The sequence below is a fragment of the Protopterus annectens genome, chromosome 4.part0, assembly GCF_019279795.1.
Source record: "Protopterus annectens isolate FY-2018-M chromosome 4.part0, PAN1.0, whole genome shotgun sequence".
In the NCBI taxonomy this organism is placed as follows: domain Eukaryota; kingdom Metazoa; phylum Chordata; order Ceratodontiformes; family Protopteridae; genus Protopterus; species Protopterus annectens.
This window is the reverse complement of record NC_056733.1, coordinates 1,838,620,072-1,838,638,125: the sequence shown is the minus strand read 5'-3', so window position 1 is coordinate 1,838,638,125 and position 18,054 is coordinate 1,838,620,072. Positions and strand designations below refer to the sequence as shown.

Below are 18,054 nucleotides of genomic sequence, written 5' to 3'. Positions count from 1 at the left end.
CAAGGAACTACCACATTGTCCACATAAGTTCCCAAATCCCAAACAAATGGGTCAGCTGTTAGGGACTTCTTGTCAGTGACCTAACTTTTGACCCACAAGTTTTTATTGTTGTAAGAAAGTCCTTTTGTACTGCACAGCTTATACACAAAGGAGTTATGTCCAGCTCTAGGGTATCATTGCCTTCCTTTACTCAGTCCTCCTTAGGCCAGTCATTGAATATAATTTCCACTTTGGCATGTATCTGTCCATACTCATGCAACAACTGGAATGCACACAGAGAAACCCTACTAAAAGGATGCAAACCCTAAACAACATGTCCTGCATGGATTGACTTAGAGCCCTGTCGCTATGCTCAGTATCCTACAAACTACTAACAAGTGACCTGTGTCTGGCATACAAGGCATTCTCTGACCCATTACTGGATGATTTACTGCACATCACCAAGTCAAATGCCATCAGAAATACTTGGTCTAAGGATCTAAACCTCTTCTGCAACATCAACGGAACAATTTGGTGGGACAAGTATATTTCGTAGACAATACAGCTACTCTGGAACAGACTGTCCATCCACATAAAATAAATGTCATCCTTGACCATTTTCAAGTGTAGTTTAGATATATGAATGAGAAATAAAAAATTTACCCCAGGGCTGACTACTGTAACTTTAAATTTAGACAATTTTCACCTAGTCCAAAGCTCATTATAAGCAGATCTTCCTTAAGAACCTTATTGTGGATAGAATCTGAAACCATTTTCTTTGCCCAGAGCATAGGTTCTTTAGTTCCCATCTAAAAGAATCTCACCACACACATAGTCAGTTCTACTACCTGAAGCCCACTGAGGAGAGTTAAAAGCGTAAATCATGGCTTCAGGTAGTAGAACTGATTACTTTGTGATATCTGCTGCTGTGGTCCACTCAATATGTTAATTAGCCTATCTCCACAATATTTCTCAATAGAGGTGAGGGCCTACAAAATGGGCCCTCTGGTTGTCAAAGAGAAGTGCCTCAAGGATTACTTTAGGGTAGGAGATTTGTTTTCTTTTTCCTGATACTATTATCACATTTACTGTGTTTTATATTTTATACACTGGATAATGTTTCTATTGATGTCTTTGAATCTTCAAGGCTTATTCTCACATTAAAAATGCCGAATAATTAAGGAATGGCTAGGAAAATTAAAATGTGATATTTTTTTTGGCCAGAAATGTAAAACTGCTAAAAGGCATGCCGAGGATCTTTCTGTCTTTGAATCCTCTCTCTCCAGTATGCCTATTAGTGTCCTCTTATTTATCGGTGTTATTTTTTTCTCATATAAAGGCCCCAAAACATATTAAAGAGATTTGTGACCATTTGGTACTAGTGGATAAATGATACCTACTGAACATCATATGTTCACTAGTGCCAAATTGTCACAAATCGCTTTAATATTTTTTGGGGCTTTTATCTGACTCTCACTTGTGGGATTTGTTCTATTTCCAACTGAGTTTAGAACAACATTCAAATCCCCAATTAGTATTATGCTTCTTAAATCTACTCCCAGTGTTTCCACTTTACTGAATAAGTCAGTAAATAAGTTTGGATCATAACAGTTATCGTCTGGAGATGAAAAATTACCAAATAGTCCATCTGTCATTCCTGTTTGTCAACTCATGCAACAGTTTTCAATTTGCAGAAACTCTCACCCCTAGAATAATCCCAGATTTTGAACTTGAGGTAAGACTGCAAATTAGTTTCCAATCCCAAAAGAAGGAAAGATCCTCGGCATGCCTTTTATTGGTGCAGCGGTTAGCGTTGTCTCCTCACAGCAAGAGGTACTCCGGTTCGATTCTCAGCTGGAGAGCCTTCTATGTAGTCTGCATGTCCTCTCTGTGGTTGATGTTAAAGACATGCAGGTAGGTGCATGCATGAATGGGTGTGCCTTCTTTAATGGCTGGGCATTGGGTTGGCACCTCAGCACCGTAAAAATCCACTGCCAATCATTAGCAGACTGGAGTTCCACTGTGGCGACCCCTAACTGGGAAAAGCCAAAAGACAAAGACATTTCTTGCCAGAAATATATCATATTTAAATTTTCTTAGCCATTCCTTAATTGTTCTGCATTTTCAAGGTGAGAATAAGCCTTGCAGATTCAAAGACATCAACGAACGTATAAAACACAGTAAATGAACATATAAAACACAGTAAATGTGATAATAGTGTCAGTAAAAAGAAAAAAATAACACCAATAATTATGAACTTTTGGAAGCCTGTATATTATAAGAAGTTTAAAAAGAATATAAAAAAAGTTCCTTACTTGCTCTCATAATATTTATTTTATTTTATTTAATATTTGTTTACCGGGAAAGTCCAGCTGCAACAGAGCTCATTTTCAGTGGAGGCCCAGGGAAAAATGTTCAAGACACATGTCTTTGGAATGTGGGAAGAAACCCATGCAAATGTAGTTAGGACATGCAGAGTCTGCACACAGTGCCCCCAGCTGAGAACTGAACCATATCTGTCTTGCTTTCGGGCAACAACACTAACCACTGCACCACTCATAATTAATACCAAGCAAGATTAAGGAATGTAACAATTCAAAAAAAATAAAACAACTATACTAACAATTAATAACAAAACTCAAAGCTGCATGAGCTCTAAGAGCAGACTTACTTAACTATAATGCAACCTTATCATTGTTTAAAAATAAAAAGTTAATAAACACCAAAGTGTAACATTGTGCCCCAACTAGATATCATTCCTGAGCATACCTCTCAACCTCTTAGAGCAAGAAATATGGAGAAAAGCCATAAATAAAAGTGGGGCAAAGGCCCAAAAATAGGGACAAATTTTAAATACTGTTCTTAGAAACCTAGAAAGTTGATAAAATAAAATAAAAGGTTTTGCATTAGCATGAATTTTCTGAAGGGTATGAAGTCTGAAACACAAATATCTGTCATTATTTTCTAACTTCAGTCTTTAATGATTTGCCACTAATTTGCCTGAAACCCACGATTTTATGAAAAATATGAGGCAAATATCTGGATATTACTGTTAGACATTATGAATATAAGGTTGAAATTAATTCTGTTGTAAATATGCTGAAGGATAAATCATAGAATACAAAGTTTGCTTGAATATATGTATAGAGTTTAGCAATGTAAAATGGGCATTCATACTATATGTATAACAGACAGGCTTCTCTTCACAGCATCAGAAAAACCTAACAAAGCAATATTGGAAAGCAAGTATCACATGTTTTTCTCATGTTTGCAGAACAAATATCTAAACTCAGCAATACATGATGTTTTTTCAATAGGAACAGAATAGATGTTTCCTTTCATACTTCTGTTATTCTTATTGCATGCATGTGTGCATTTTCACATTGGCAGAACTACTGACAGGACAATAGAAAAGTCTAAAAACAGACATTGTGACTTCCCACAGAAGGCCAAAACAGATACCAAGAGGAAATAACAAAATCTATGTGCGCGACTAGTACTCTATATAACAATTGTAGTAGTTCAGTTATGTGAGAGAGAGGGACAGAGAGAGGTATTTTGTAAAAGTCATCATTCATATATGTAATGAAGGAAAACTTTGTAAATATATGCTACAATCTGACAGAAAGAGTATGTGTCATTTGTTATAAAATAAAATAAGTTATCTGTAACTGTGCTTATAGCTGCAAAATATATTTCTTTATCAGTTTGCAAGTTAAAAGGCTTGGTGCTTTAAACAGACTACAGATGGATTCATGCAAAGCTCTCTATCTCTGATTCAGCAGTAAACAGCACAGCAAGACTATGTGTTTTAAGAAGACTTTGGATTCAGCACAGCAGAGCGCAAATTAAAATAAATTTTTCAATTATGTGAAAATATGTACTGTTGAAAGGTATGTTCCTGATGTGTGCTTGCTTTTTTGTAGCACTGTACAATGTTTAGATGACAATTTATGGGCTGTAATAAATTTTTCTATTCTGGAGTGGCTCCCTACTGAAAATGAGAGAGTCTTGGGATTGAGTGTCTCAAAATTTGTAGAATCCTGAGAGTGTGAGGGACTAAAGAATGCAGTTCTGGTACTATGAAAATCCATTGGCTCAGGGAACAGCTCTCTAGTTCACTATTTCCTTGAATAAGAAAGGCTAGTAGAAGCATTATGCAGGGATGAAAAGCGCCCTTCAGAAAAGCCCCCCCCCCAGATGTCCATAATGGGGGATATGGCAGCAAACTTAGCTGCACAAGTACTACTTTTAGTGCACTCTGGCAAAGTGCTGGGAGCTTTTGAGGAGTGCATGCATAATTGAAGCATATGAACACCTCATTATGAACTGAGTAAATATGTAATAAGGACTTAGGAAGGCCAGAGAAGAATTGGGAGAGTTAAAACTCTTAATTTAATTATAACATTTAATGCTTAGTAACCTCATATAGCTAGGAAGGCCATTCTTGTAGCATGGCTGAAAGACTGATGAAAACAGTTTTCTGGCTTGAGTAGTTTCCTTAGAAACGTTCTGATAGAAATGAAATAACTACAGTTTATTTTAAGTGGAATAATGAATGCTGATTTGTCCAAATAGGGTGTCATGATAAACCAGTCAGGAAATTGATAACTAAAACCATAAGGGTGTTAATATGAATAAAAAAGTCTGGTGATTATGATGGCAGCATTTTTAGTTTCCTCTTTCTGGAAGACATGCATACACACTGTACTAGGTTTTAATAGCAGATGTAATTTCAGCATGTATGAATATTTCACTATATAACATTTATTGGAAAATGTGAACTTTCAATGCCTATTATGATGTATTTAAGATTACATATTTTAAAGTACTGTACTATGTTAAATAACTCAGAATAATTTTACAACTTACTAAAAATGTATATTCACACATGTGTAATATATTAATTAAAGAATGGAATCAACCTATGTATGCATAAAGACAAGGTCAGCTATATGAAAAATATTGTGATTTGTTATACTCCATTGCTGGCTGATTTCAGTTCTTCTTCATCTTAATTTCTAGAGTGATTATAGTTTGCAAATGTGAATTAGATAGCGACATTGCCTTTGCTTGCTATGGTAACACAGTTTGTGGTTTCCTGTTTGTTCTGGCAGAACTTCCATTTCTTCCTCTTTACAGTTATATTCACTCTTATCTGCCTGTGCTCCAGTTACAAATACATTGGAATGATCATGTTTTTTGTTAACCAGTCGGTACTGTCTTCATTATTCCTGCATGTATTTCTACTAATATTTAATGTCATACTATTGACAGGTAAGTACACACAATTTTAAAACTGACAGGCTGTAATTTAAAGTCTGAAATCTGATAAGTAAAAGAGTGTTTTAATAAGACACCAAGTGTTTGTGTGACCATAATATTAAACATAGTCAAAGCTATCAGATATGTGTGTTTAAACAATAAAATTGTAGTATTTAAGGCACACCTTTCTTATTTTCCTTTGTATAACTTACATTTTTGTTAATTTTATAATTATGAGACAGCTGTAACAGCATTTGTATGTCACAAACATTAAATATGGACTCAAACCAGACATAGTTTAACAGGCATCATTTTTCTTTCTGGCCTTCATTTCTTCATTTTGACGGGGTTAAGACAGAGAAAGAGACTGGTGTGAAACAAACACTTTAAGTATGCCTTATTAATATTGTATTTTAAATGTTACTCTTTTAATCTTGCTAGTTTATTTTCTTACTATGCATCTTACTGTCCTCTAGTTTCACAAAAGGATTTACTGCTTATTTTAAAAGTAATATTTATTAAATAGATGAAGACCATTTTACTGTCAATTAGGTCTAATGCAAGAACTCTTAAGGGGCTCTGTTGTGATTTCCACCTGCATGATGTGAACATAGCAAAGTTAATAAGGCATAGTTAATTTGTAGCATATTGTTTTAATTCACTAAAAAATGTATTGCCAGATATTTTAATTGTTGAGTGAAGCATTATTTGCATCCCTACTTTTACTCGATAAATAAAAACAACCAAAAGCTTAGTTCAAGTTCCTGAAGCAGAGGATCTTTTGTGGTGCATTTTTCATATTGTCTATTTAAATCTGCAGGGGTCTCATCTATTCAGGACCTAATTGACAACCACGGAAAAGTAGATGCTGAATGATTTTCTTCATTGTCACCAACAAAGAATTGCTCATGAAGTTAAAAGTAAAGAAAGGAGAAGATAAATGATTTTGCTTGTGTGTGTGTGTGTGTGTGTGTGTGTGTGTGTGTGTGTGTGTGTGTGTGTGTGTGTATGTATGTGTGTGCGCCCACGTGCGCGCGTGCGAGTACATGCATTTGTCTGGGGGTGATGCAGATTCTTTATTCTCCATCTGTACTTTAATTGTCTTCATTATTAATTGATCAGATTTCTTACCTAAATGATTCTCTTTCCTAAGCTCAGCACACTGCATTCATAATTTCTGCTTTTACATTCAGTTTATTTTATTACAGGCATATAACTTATGCCACTGCTAATGATTAATCCCTTTACTTTTAAAACATGCCTACCATTTCAGTATGCTACTTGCTGTAAACCGGGACACCATCATACTTCAAGAGCAAGTTTCTTTCTAGACCTCAGAGAGGAAGATTGTGCTTCTTTTGATCATGGACACAAAATCAGCAGCTGGGAAGCTGTGACTTAATAAAACCTAAAGAAGCTTTTCTTTCTTCTTTTTTTTTCTGGCACCAAGCCCTTGTATGTCCTATGCTGGAGGCATAGCCCCTTGCCAGTTTACTTACAGGTGATAATTCCAAGATTGCACACCTTCAGGATATAGCATGTAATGTGCCTCCAAGGTTGAGCAGTCGCAGTATTTAATAATATAGCATGTACCTGATCACTACAGTGGATATAAAAAGTTTACACATCCGTGTTAAAATGCCAGGTTTTTGTGATATAAAAAAATGAGACCACAATAAATCATTTCAAAACTTTTACAACTTTTAATGTGACCAATAACCTGTACAATTCAATTAAAAAACAAATGTATCTGTTAGGGGAAAAATTTAAAAAATAAAAAAAGTACAATAAGCTGTTTGCATAAGTGTGCACACCCTTAAACTAATACTTTGTTGTGAATGCATACCCTTAAACTAATACTTTGTTGAAGCACCTTTTGATTTAATTACAGCATTCACTCTTCTTGGGTAGGAGTCTTTCAGCATGGCACATCTTGACTTGACAATATGTGCCCACTCTTTCTTGCAAAAGCACTCCAAAGCTGTCAGAAAATGAGTTTAAAAAGCTGGAAGAATACCTTCAGACAGATATTTATTGTACTTGCCTTCAAGACCATTTCAGTATGCTACTTGCTGTAAACCGGGACACCATCATACTTCAAGAGCAAGTTTCTTTCTAGACCTCAGAGAGGAAGATTGTCTAAGCTTTTTGATAGAATCAAATGATGTCTTCCCATTTAAAACAAATGTCCATATCTCTGTATTCATAGGGGATACCAAAAAAGTTAAAACTGTTAATTAAAGCAATTTTGCCTGAATCATGTTGGAGTTTTCTACATTTCAGATAATGTATATGTTATATTACCCAACATGTTTTTCTTCAGTCTCTTTTGGTGGCATAGAATTATGAAGAAAAAAGTTTACATTTTATTTCTGTCCTCTGTGCATATTTCCTCATTCAATACTATAGAACCCGATTACATTCTTATTTACTGCTTTCTTGTAAACTGTTTTACTTTCATGGAATATGCTAAATATACTTTGCTCTTACCTGCAGAATTTAGAAATGTTCTCTGTTCACTTTATAATTATTGTACCTTCTTTTACTCTTCCTTCTGTGTCAGTATTCCACCTGTTGGCATATTCATTCCCTCCAATGGAACTTTGGAAGTTTGCACTGTAGCAAGTAGTCTAAGCTTTTTGATAGAATCAAATGATGTCTTCCCATTTAAAACAAATGTCCATATCTCTGTATTCATAGAGGATACCAAAAAAGTGTAAATGGCCAACTCTTCGGCACAAATAATTTTTCAAGTGGGTAGTATTCTTCAGATTCTAGTCTTAAACTGGATTTTATGAGTAACATTAATCATAGTATTACATTTGTAATATTTTGTAAACAAAGTCTGATATCTTAGCAACCCATTGAGTTATACACATACTGTCAGCAGCATTTTGTTCATGCAGTTTAGAGTTTTCATATGAGGATAAGCAGTTCTGTCTGCACTACTTGGTTATTGAGATATTTAGAAAAGCATGAAATGTATGACAAGATAAATAAACATTATCTAACAATATTTCTTTGCCTTCACTAGATAGAGGTCAAATTTTAATACAGTTTTGTCTGCCATTGTGAAAGTTTTAAGATGAAACATTTTAATACTTTATATGAATCATGGTTTTGGAATCATTAGTGTAAATATGAACAAGCAATGCTTGACATCTGGAGGTGTCAGTAGGATGTAACTGCAGAAACACCTGGAAGCATCACTTCGCTGTAAAGAGTTAAAGCATTTTATGCTGGTAAAGCCAGAAACTTCAATAGTCATCTTCTTCTTCCAGCTTTTTCCAGTTAGGGGTCGCCACAGCGGATCACCTGTCTGCTCATGGTTGGCAGTGGAGTTTTACAGTGTTGAGTTGCCAGCTCGGCACCCAACCTTCCACAGAAGGCACACACATGCACGCACTCATGCCTAGGGACAATTTAGAGTGTCCAATCCACCTACAGCATGTCTTTGGGATGTGGGAGGAAACTGGAGCACCCGGAGGAAACCCATGCAACCACAGGGAGGACATGCAGACTCCACACAGAAGGCACCCCAGCTGATGATCGAACCGGAGAACCTCTTGCTGTGAGGTGACAACGTTAATCGCTGCACCACTGTGGCCCAGAAACGTCAGTAGTCATAATGAGGCATATTCATTTTTTTCCATTAAAAAAAAAAAGTACACAGAACCATGATATAGCACAACAGTAAAGGAAAGCCCACAGTTATTGTTAAAAAAAAATGTTTTTTTTTTCCCACATTTGAGCATGAGCTTTAATGATTGTTTAGGCTAACTTCCCAGCACAGAAGTTTTGCTAATCCAGTTTTTAATCAAATCTGAAAATTTCATGTTTAATTTTGTAGCAAATAACTTGTTTACTTTTGTCTTTCTCAGTTGTTAAGTTTTTAAGGCATACTTTGCTTTCTGAGCTGTGTTAGTAGAATTAATGAAAAAGTACAGATCACACTATAGGATTCACCAAGAATTATTACAGTGTTTCTAAATACAGCCATTCTCTTAGCTGATCCTGGTCTCTAGTTAAGGAGTTTTTTTTAGTTTATTTGTGGGATGAGAATTCACATATATTGAAAAAAATTGCATTTAATGCAGAATACTGAATGGGCTGGCATCCATTCAAGATTAGTTCAGAACTTTGCTTTTGCTGAGCGTTGGTGTAGGCTAAGGCTTCCCCAAGACTTTGAAATAAATTCATAGGTTTATAGGTTTGTACTAGGTTAGCTGCACTTGTGGGCAGTTTTAAACCTAGCAACTTTCTTTTTTAATGGTGAAAATCAAATCTTCTACCTTGTGACTGTGAGGCAAACACTCTATGAAGGTGTTGAGGTTGGTATAATGGTTAAATACAATTTCTCTTTCCTTTTATTAAGGAGCTTACAATAGATCTTACAAAGCATTCCAAATAGAATGAATAAGGTTATCTCAGAAACAACAAATGTAAAATTATCTCAAGATTCTTTTCTAGTTCTCTTGTCTTTCATTAGCTTCTTCATATGATATTTACAAACTAATGTGAACATGTTTGCAGCATAGCTTTGCTCACAGGACTGAATCAAACATGCATACTCATTAAGCTACTATCTTATTTTGCTTTTGTTTTGATGTGATTTGTGCTTAAGCTATGTGGCCGTATAATTTCAAATTTTACAGTGTATATTAATAGACACATTGGTTGTCTGCCTGATATGTTTTCTGTATGGTGTCTCAGCATCTTTTGACAGTGTTAAATACTTTTTATTGACTTATTTGTTGGTTTATATTGTGTTTATCATTTTATTCCTGGAAGAGTCTATGTGTATCAGCTAACATAATCAGGTATATAACTCGCGCCTTAATGGACCGAATTTTTTTTTTTAAATTTTTAGATTTTCTAATGCATTTTATACAACTACCTACTGAAAAACTGAGAACTGAAGTGCAACCCTGTTGCACAAAAAGATAAAGACCTTACTGTGGCCCCAGACATTATGTTTAACTAGTGGGTCCAGACAGTGGGAGGATGGGAGTGAGAACCTAATGTTGGCTTGCCCATCCTTGGGGGGGGGGGTGCCTGTGGAGGCTGCCCATACTCACTGTAATACTAACATTAGCTAAGTCAGCTTTGTGGTCTCTGTGGTATACCACTTTTGGCTCAAGGTCACACATGTATAGAAGCATGCATGCAACTCCCACAGGCAGCAGTTGCAGATCTTGCAGGGTAGGAAGAGGTTTAGGAGATTACCTGATAGCAGCTGATGGTCAGCTACATAGAGGGGAAGCAAGGAAAAAAGAGAAATAATAAAAACTAAATAAAAATATGTATTTGTTCTATAGTAAAGCATTTTCATTACCTTGCTTTCAAAATGTTGGTTTCAGTAGTCAATAAAATGAATGAAGGCTGCATATTGTGTATCCACAGGTACTGCTGAGGAGTTCCAGATTTCTCAGCCCCAGAGGTCAATATACGTTTCTGTTGGTAATAATGCAACAATTACCTGTACTCTAAGCGGTCTAGTGAAAGTTGGAGCAGTAAGATGGAACAAGACCTATGGTTATGAAAGCCAATCCATTTTTCCTAAAATAACAGAAAATGGTGCTCTGTTTGATGATAGATTCAAAAGGATTCATGAAAATAATAATCTGGACTTCTCTCTTCTTATTACAAATGTTACTGCTGAGGACACTGGAGTATATTATTGTATAAAGTTAAATGCTAATATGCAAGTACTTAAAGTTGGGCAAGGAACTACTCTGTATATAATGGGTAAGTACAAAACAACTTATCTTTGAAATGGTATATAAATTGAAATCTTAGTATGTTACTTAATAACTTAACCATTTTGGCTCTATTTAAGAAGAAAATGAATGCAATTCAGTATAATTTGTTTTTTCACCTGTTTACGTAGAATTAACAATTTAGGCTTATAATATAAGCTAGATATAATAAAGTTTCACAAATGTAATTTTTTCTTGTGTGGGTTTCATTTTAGCTCAAGTCGCTGATATGGGCAGTGATGTGAATTATGTGACAGCTTTCTGAGAGGTCTAAAAAATGACAGTTAAAGCTATTAGATGTTTACTATAAAAATGAATGTATACCAGTTTATATGCAAGAAATAAGAAAAATATATTGAGTAATAGTTGTTTTACATGAAAAAAGTTAGTTTTGTGCAGTTCTTTTTTCAAACGTTGTTGAAATGTTTTTACTCATCTTTAAATGCCATTCCATATTTTGTTACATTTTACATCACATAATTTGCACATACCAATTATTTCTCTGTTTCTGCCCTTCCACAGAAATTCTTTATTTTCTCATATCATTTTCCATACAGTCACCCATATTTCCTTACAGAACGATAGCCAACTTTTCTTTATTTCTTTTCTCTTTTCCTAACACTTCAGTGCCATTCTTAGTTTTTTCTTATATACTTGTGATAATCATTAGTTTTGCTATTAAAGGGATAATATACAAATTGTAACCACTGTTCTCTGCCTTGCACTGAAATCTAAACAGCACTACCCACTTTCCTAGTGTTACATCACTAGTGACATTACTTTCAGTCTCACCCACAGCATCAACTTTCCTTAAATCCATGGTTAATCCTCTATCCCAATCCTGTTTTTGCTCACTTTGGAATAAAACACTCTGCTTTGGATTCCTCTACATTATGTAGATCTGTCTAGGGTGCCTTCAGTGTTGGAGTTCCATTTTTAAGCAGCATAACAACATAATCAACACTCTAGTCATAGGTGACTCTATAGTCAGGCACACTGATGTTCCACTCACTAGGGTAGCATAACAATGTACCCAACACTCTAGTCATAGGTGACTCTATAGTCAGGCACACTGATGTTCCACTCACTAGGGTAGCATAACAACGTACCCAACACTCTAGTCATAGGAGACTCTATAGTCAGGCACACTGATGTTCCACTCACTAGGGTAGCATAACAATGTACCCAACACTCTAGTCATAGGAGACTCTATAGTCAGGCACACTGATGTTCCACTCACCGGACTAAATAAGGAGAAAATTACTCTCAGCTGCCTTTCAGGTGCCAGGATCCGCCAGATAACGCATGCACTCAGGTCACTCCACAACAAGTACAAATATGACTCTGGCATTGTCCATGTTGGTGTGAATGATCTGAGATGTGCCTCCCTGGACTACATGAAAAGAGACCTGGAGGAGCTCTTCGATCTTGTAGCCCAGGCAGGTATGACCCTAGCCCTGAGTAGCATCCTGCCATCACCCAGAATGATACCACAGTACAAGGACAAAATGACTGACTTCAACAATTGGCTAAGCTTCTGGTGTCATTCTAAAGGGATCCAGTATCTGTCTGCCTGGGATGACATGATCGACAGACCACGATGCTTTGCCAGAGATGGCCTGCACCTGTTTCCCTTAGGATTCCGGATACTGGCATGGCCCTTGCCACCCCATAGTGCCTTTTTTAGGCAAGGCTCAAATGGGAAATTCTCCACTGTAACGGGTACAAGCAAGCAAAATCTGAGGGTAATGCTACTCAGTGCTAGATGTCTATACCTCAAAATGCACTCATTTGAGGCATCCATAAACTGGCGAACATCGACATCTATGCAGTGACAGCGATCTGGTTCAAGGCTCCAGAGAGCACCCCTGCATTACCAGGCTATAATTCATACCACACCACCACACCTTTCGGCCAACTAACCTGGACCAAAACACTAAAGGTGGAGGTGTGTCCATATTCATTAAGGATATCCACACCTCCAGGCTAGTTTCTCAGCATAATGCATCCGAGATTATCTAAGTGCAACTAGCTCTGGGCAAGACCACAATCCAAATTGTAGCTTGCTACAGATCCCTCACCATGCCCCAGGATTCCAACTCCTCATTTCTTGATACACTGGAAAGTATTAGGGTACAATCTTACACCCTAATAATGGGCGATTTCAACTACCTCACCATTAACTGGGAAAACTACTCATGTACCAATTCTTTTGCTCAACATTTTCTGGAATTCATAAATTCCAACACCTTGGATCAATTATCCACACCCCCACCAGGGGCAGCTATATCCTAGACCTGGTCATTACCAACATGGTTGACTGGTGTTCCACACCAGAGTTCAATTTCTCATTGGTCAGAACCGACCACAAGCTAATCACCATAGACATCCACATCCCACCCCCACCCGCCATTAGGGAAACCACTGTAAAAAATGTCTCCAAAGCCAAGTTCACGCTTCTTAAGACAGAAGTGGCAAACTTCACGAGACCCATGCAGATAGACAGTAGAGGTACAGCTGCTGAATCCTACACAAATGCACTTTATAGGCACTTACACGAGTGCATGGTCATGCTATCCCTAACAAAACCAAGATGCTATCTTCCAAAAAATGGAAGCCAATCTGGTGGTCCCCTCCCATAAACAAATGCTACAACAGAAGAAAGAAACTGCTGCAAAAAAGAGTAAATTCCCATGATTGGAGGAGCTCTCTTGTCAGCCTGAGTAAGAAACTGAGATCCCTAATAAAATCCTCCAAAGCTAGTTACAAAAACAAAATCTTCACTTTTTCTAAAGACAACCACAAATCATTCTATAGCTATGTCAAGAATCTCAATGGCAACACTCAGATCTGCTCTGAGTTACAGCACAATGGCATAAAATATACAGAACCAACTAATAGTGCCAACATCCTGGCAGATAGGTTCAGTGCTAACTTTATCCCCCTCTCACCCCCTAAAGGGCCCATCTCTATATCGGAAGAATGCAAAGTTCCTGTAATCACGGCTGCACAGGTAAAAAGACATATTCTCCAAAGCCAAGAACACAGCATCCATGGGACCTGACAACATCCCAGGCTGCGTTCCACACAAACTACAAAATGAACTGGCACCCCACCTAAGTACCATGTTCAATCATAGCCTCACCTCAGGCTTTGTGTCCACTGAATGGCGCACAGCAATGGTTATCCCACTCCACAAAGGGGTATCCACCACGGACCCTGGGAACTACCACCCCATTAGCCTGCTCTGCAAGGCCATGGAATGTATTATCATGGAATTTAATAAACAAAGATGTTGGTAATCTCGAAACTCTGGACCCCACCCAGTTCGGGTTTGTAAAAGGCAGATCATGTCTCCTAAAACTAATAGACTTCTTTGAAGCAGTCACCAAAGCCATATATGAGGGTAAGGTGGTTCACACACCTATCTAGATCTCACCAATGCTTTCAACACCATCTTCCACTCAGGAATTATAGATAACCCACTAAACTAGGTATAAATCCCTATGTCACAAGATGGGTTACCAAGTGGCTCACTGACAGAACCCACACTGTGAAAGTAGCTGACTCCAAATCCAACTTCAGGCCAGTGACAAGTGGAGTACCACAGGGTTGAGTACTGGGTCCTCTCCTGTTTGGTATCTACTTCTCTGAAGTACAGGCTAACAAAGTTTGCAGATGACTGCAAACTAGGAGCCATAATCGAAACTCCTAAAATGTGGACATCCTACAAAAAGGCCTCACTGTGACAGATGCCTGGTGTCAAAACCATGGCCTCAAGCTCGATGCCAAAAAGTGCATTGTCATCCCTTTTGGTAAAAGCTCTGTACCCATGAACTATGACATAGGCGGTAGTCTACTTAACACCGGAAGTGTGATAAGAGACCTTGGGGCATAGGTAGACAGTAGTCTCTGTTTTGATAATCACATCACCATAGTAGTCAGGAAATCCTTCTACATGGCCCACCTCAACACAAAAGGTTTCTCATCCAGGTAAAAAGATGTCATTGTTCCCCTCTACTCATCACTCATTAGACCCATTATAGAGTACAATGCCCCTTTTGGCATGTACCTCACAAGACATCTACAAAAACTGGAAAGGCCGCAGAAATACCTCACAAAGAAGATTACCAGCCTCAAACAGATGCCCTATGCAGACCATCTCATAGGTTAATAGGTAGGTACTTGGCTATCTGCCCAAGGGCATTTATAAGCCTAGCCAGAGTGTGTCAGCTTTTGCCACCCCATTGATTAATTAACTGAACCTCTGTCAAGAAGAGCCAATGAAGTGATCCCAGGGGTGTATTTTCTGTTACCCATCCACTTGTCAAGGTTTATTTTGAAGAGTGTTCATGAGGGGCTCTGCCTAATGTAGTTTGGAATTTTGTTCCAAAGCAAGGGGAGTCTCTGTGACAGGAATCTATCCCTCCAGCATGTTCTTTTTATTGTTGTGGTGAGGCTTAGATCACTAGAGAGAGTGGCTCACAGTGACTTGGATTTCTTTAGGTGGAGTATGTCCATCAATTCTGAGTTGGACATGGCTTTATAAGTCAGGCAGAGATCACCTCTGAGTAAGTGATATGCCACTGAGTACAGCCGGAGTTTTTCCAGTTGGGCTGCATAGGACATATGTTTGAGGCCAGTAATCCTCTTGGTGAGGTACTTTTGTGGTCTTTCCAGCTGTTGGAAGTGTCTTGTGAGGTGCTTCCCAAATGGGGCATTGTCCTCTATGATGGGTCTGATGAGTGACGTGTACAGGGGCACTATAACCTCTTTATTTCTAGATGTGAACACTTTGGTAATTAGATGGGCTACACAGAAGGATTTCCTAACTACTTTGGCAATATGATTGTCAAAGGAGAGATTACTATCTACCTGGGTCCCCAGATCTCTTATTACCTCTTCTGTATTAAGTGGGCTGCCATCTATGTGGTAATTCACGGGTGTTTTGTTTTTCCCAAACTGGATGACTATGCATTTTTTGACATTTAGCTTGAGACCATGACTTTGACACCAGGTGTCTGTCTCAGTAAGGTCCTTTTGGAGAATGTCCGTGTCAGCCGGAGAGTCAATTATGGCTCCCAGTTTGCAGTCATCGGCAAACTTGGTTAGCCATAGTCCTCCTGTGTTTGCCTGTACTTCTGAGAACTATATGCCAAACAGTAGGGGTCCCAGGACTGAGCCTTGTGGGACACCACTTGTGACTGGTTTAGAGTCAGACCTGGAGTCCAGTATTCTTACCGTGTGAGTTCTGTCTGTAAGCTAGTTGGCAACCCATCTCGTGACGTAGGGGTTTATGTTCAGGCTGGTGAGTTTTTCTATAATTCCCGAGTGGGGAATGGTGTCAAAAGCCTTGGCGAGATCAAGGTAGGCTGTGTGAACCACCTTCCCCTCATCTATGACCTTGGTAACTGTCTCAAAGAAGTCAACCAGGTTTAGTTGGCATAATCTGCCCTTAACAAAGCCGAACTGGGTCGGGTCAAGTGTTTGGAGGTTCCCAATGTCTTCGTTAAAGAGTTCCATGATGATGCACTCCATAGCCTTGCAGACCAGGCTAGTCAGGCTTATGGGCAATAGTTACCAGGGTCAGTTGTGGCCCCTCCTTTGTGAAGCAGAATAACCATGCTGTGCACCATTCTATGGACATGTAGCCTGTGGAGAGGCTGAGGTTGAACAGTGTGTATAGGTGGGGGGTTAGTTCCTTCTGTAGTTCGTGCAAGCCGTAGCCTGGGACACCATCTGGCCCCATTGATGCTGTGCTTTTGGCATTTGAAAGGGCTGTTTTCACCTATGCGTCTGTGATTTCTGGGACACTACACTTTTCTGGTATTGTTGTGGACCCTTTTGGCGGTGAGAGGAGGGTGAAGTTTGCACTGAATCTATCTGCCAGGATGTTGCATTATCAGTAGGTTCAGTATATTTTGTACTATTTTGCACTAGCTCAGATAATATCTGCGAGTTGCCACTTAGATTCTTGACATAGCTAAAGAAGGCTTTGTGGTTACCTTTCAAATCCTTGGCATTCTTTCTTTTGAAGTTAGCCCTGGATGATTTTATGAGGGACCTTAGTTTCTTACTGATACTGATCAGGGATGTCTTTTCTTCTTGGGATTTGCTTTTTTTCTGAACTAGTTTCCTCCTTCTATTGTATAGACTGTTTATGGCAGGGGTCCACCAGACTGGTTTCCTTCTCTTAGGGGCATGAGTCTTGGTTTTGCTAAGGATGGCATGATCCATGCATCCTTGTAGGTGCTCATAGAGTGCATTTGTAAAGGTTCCTGCATCTTGGACACTCTTATCCTTTAGCATGGGGGCTGTGAAACTTACCACCTCTGTCTTAAGTAAGGTGAAATTTGCTACAGAAAAGTTTTTCACTGTGGTTTCCTTGGTTGGGGGTGATGGTGTAGTGTGGACATCCAGAGTGATTAGGTTATAGTCTGATCTAACCAGTGACGGGCTGACCTCCAGTGCGGAACACCTGTCGCCCATGTTGGTGATGACCAGGTCCAATATGTTTTCACCTCTGGTAGGGAGTTTACCAGCTGATCCAGTGCATTTTAGTTGATAAATTCCAGGAAGCGCTGGACCTGGGAGTTTGTACTTGAGTAGTTTTCCCAGTTAATGGTAGGGTAATTGAAATTGCCCAATATCAGGGTGTTCGGTAGGGCCTTCATGTTTTCCAGTGTCTCCAGAAAGGCAGAGTGGTGGTCCTGGGTCATGGAGGGTGATCTGTAGAAGGCGACAATTTGCATTGCAGATTTGCGTGATGTTAGTTGCACATGGATGATCTCAGAGGTATCATGCTGCGCCACTAACCTGGAGGTATAGGTATCCTTGATGAATATGGATACAACCCCTCCTTTTGTGTTTTGGTCCATGTTCTGTGGCCGACAAATGTGGTATGAGTTGTAGCCCGGTAGTGCTGGGGTGCTTTGTGGAGCCTTGGACCAGGTTTCAGTTACTGCACAGATGACGATGTTCTCCATTCTGAGGAGTGCTTCGAGCATGTGCATTTTGAGATTTAAATTCCTGGCATTGAGTAGCATAACCA

General features: G+C 38.6%; 1 protein-coding gene across 1 annotated transcript in view; it reads left to right on the top strand.

The window, feature by feature from the left end:
* The first annotated feature begins 5,131 nt into the window (after positions 1 to 5,131).
* LOC122800200 overlaps positions 5,132 to 18,054 on the top strand; it is a 137,099-nt gene continuing 124,176 nt past the window's right edge. The window contains exons 1-2 of the mRNA XM_044069703.1: positions 5,132 to 5,256; positions 10,648 to 10,992. Of these exons, the coding sequence (XP_043925638.1) occupies positions 5,169 to 5,256; positions 10,648 to 10,992 (433 nt within the window). The 5' untranslated portion in view covers positions 5,132 to 5,168. The remainder of the gene's footprint in view (positions 5,257 to 10,647; positions 10,993 to 18,054) is intronic.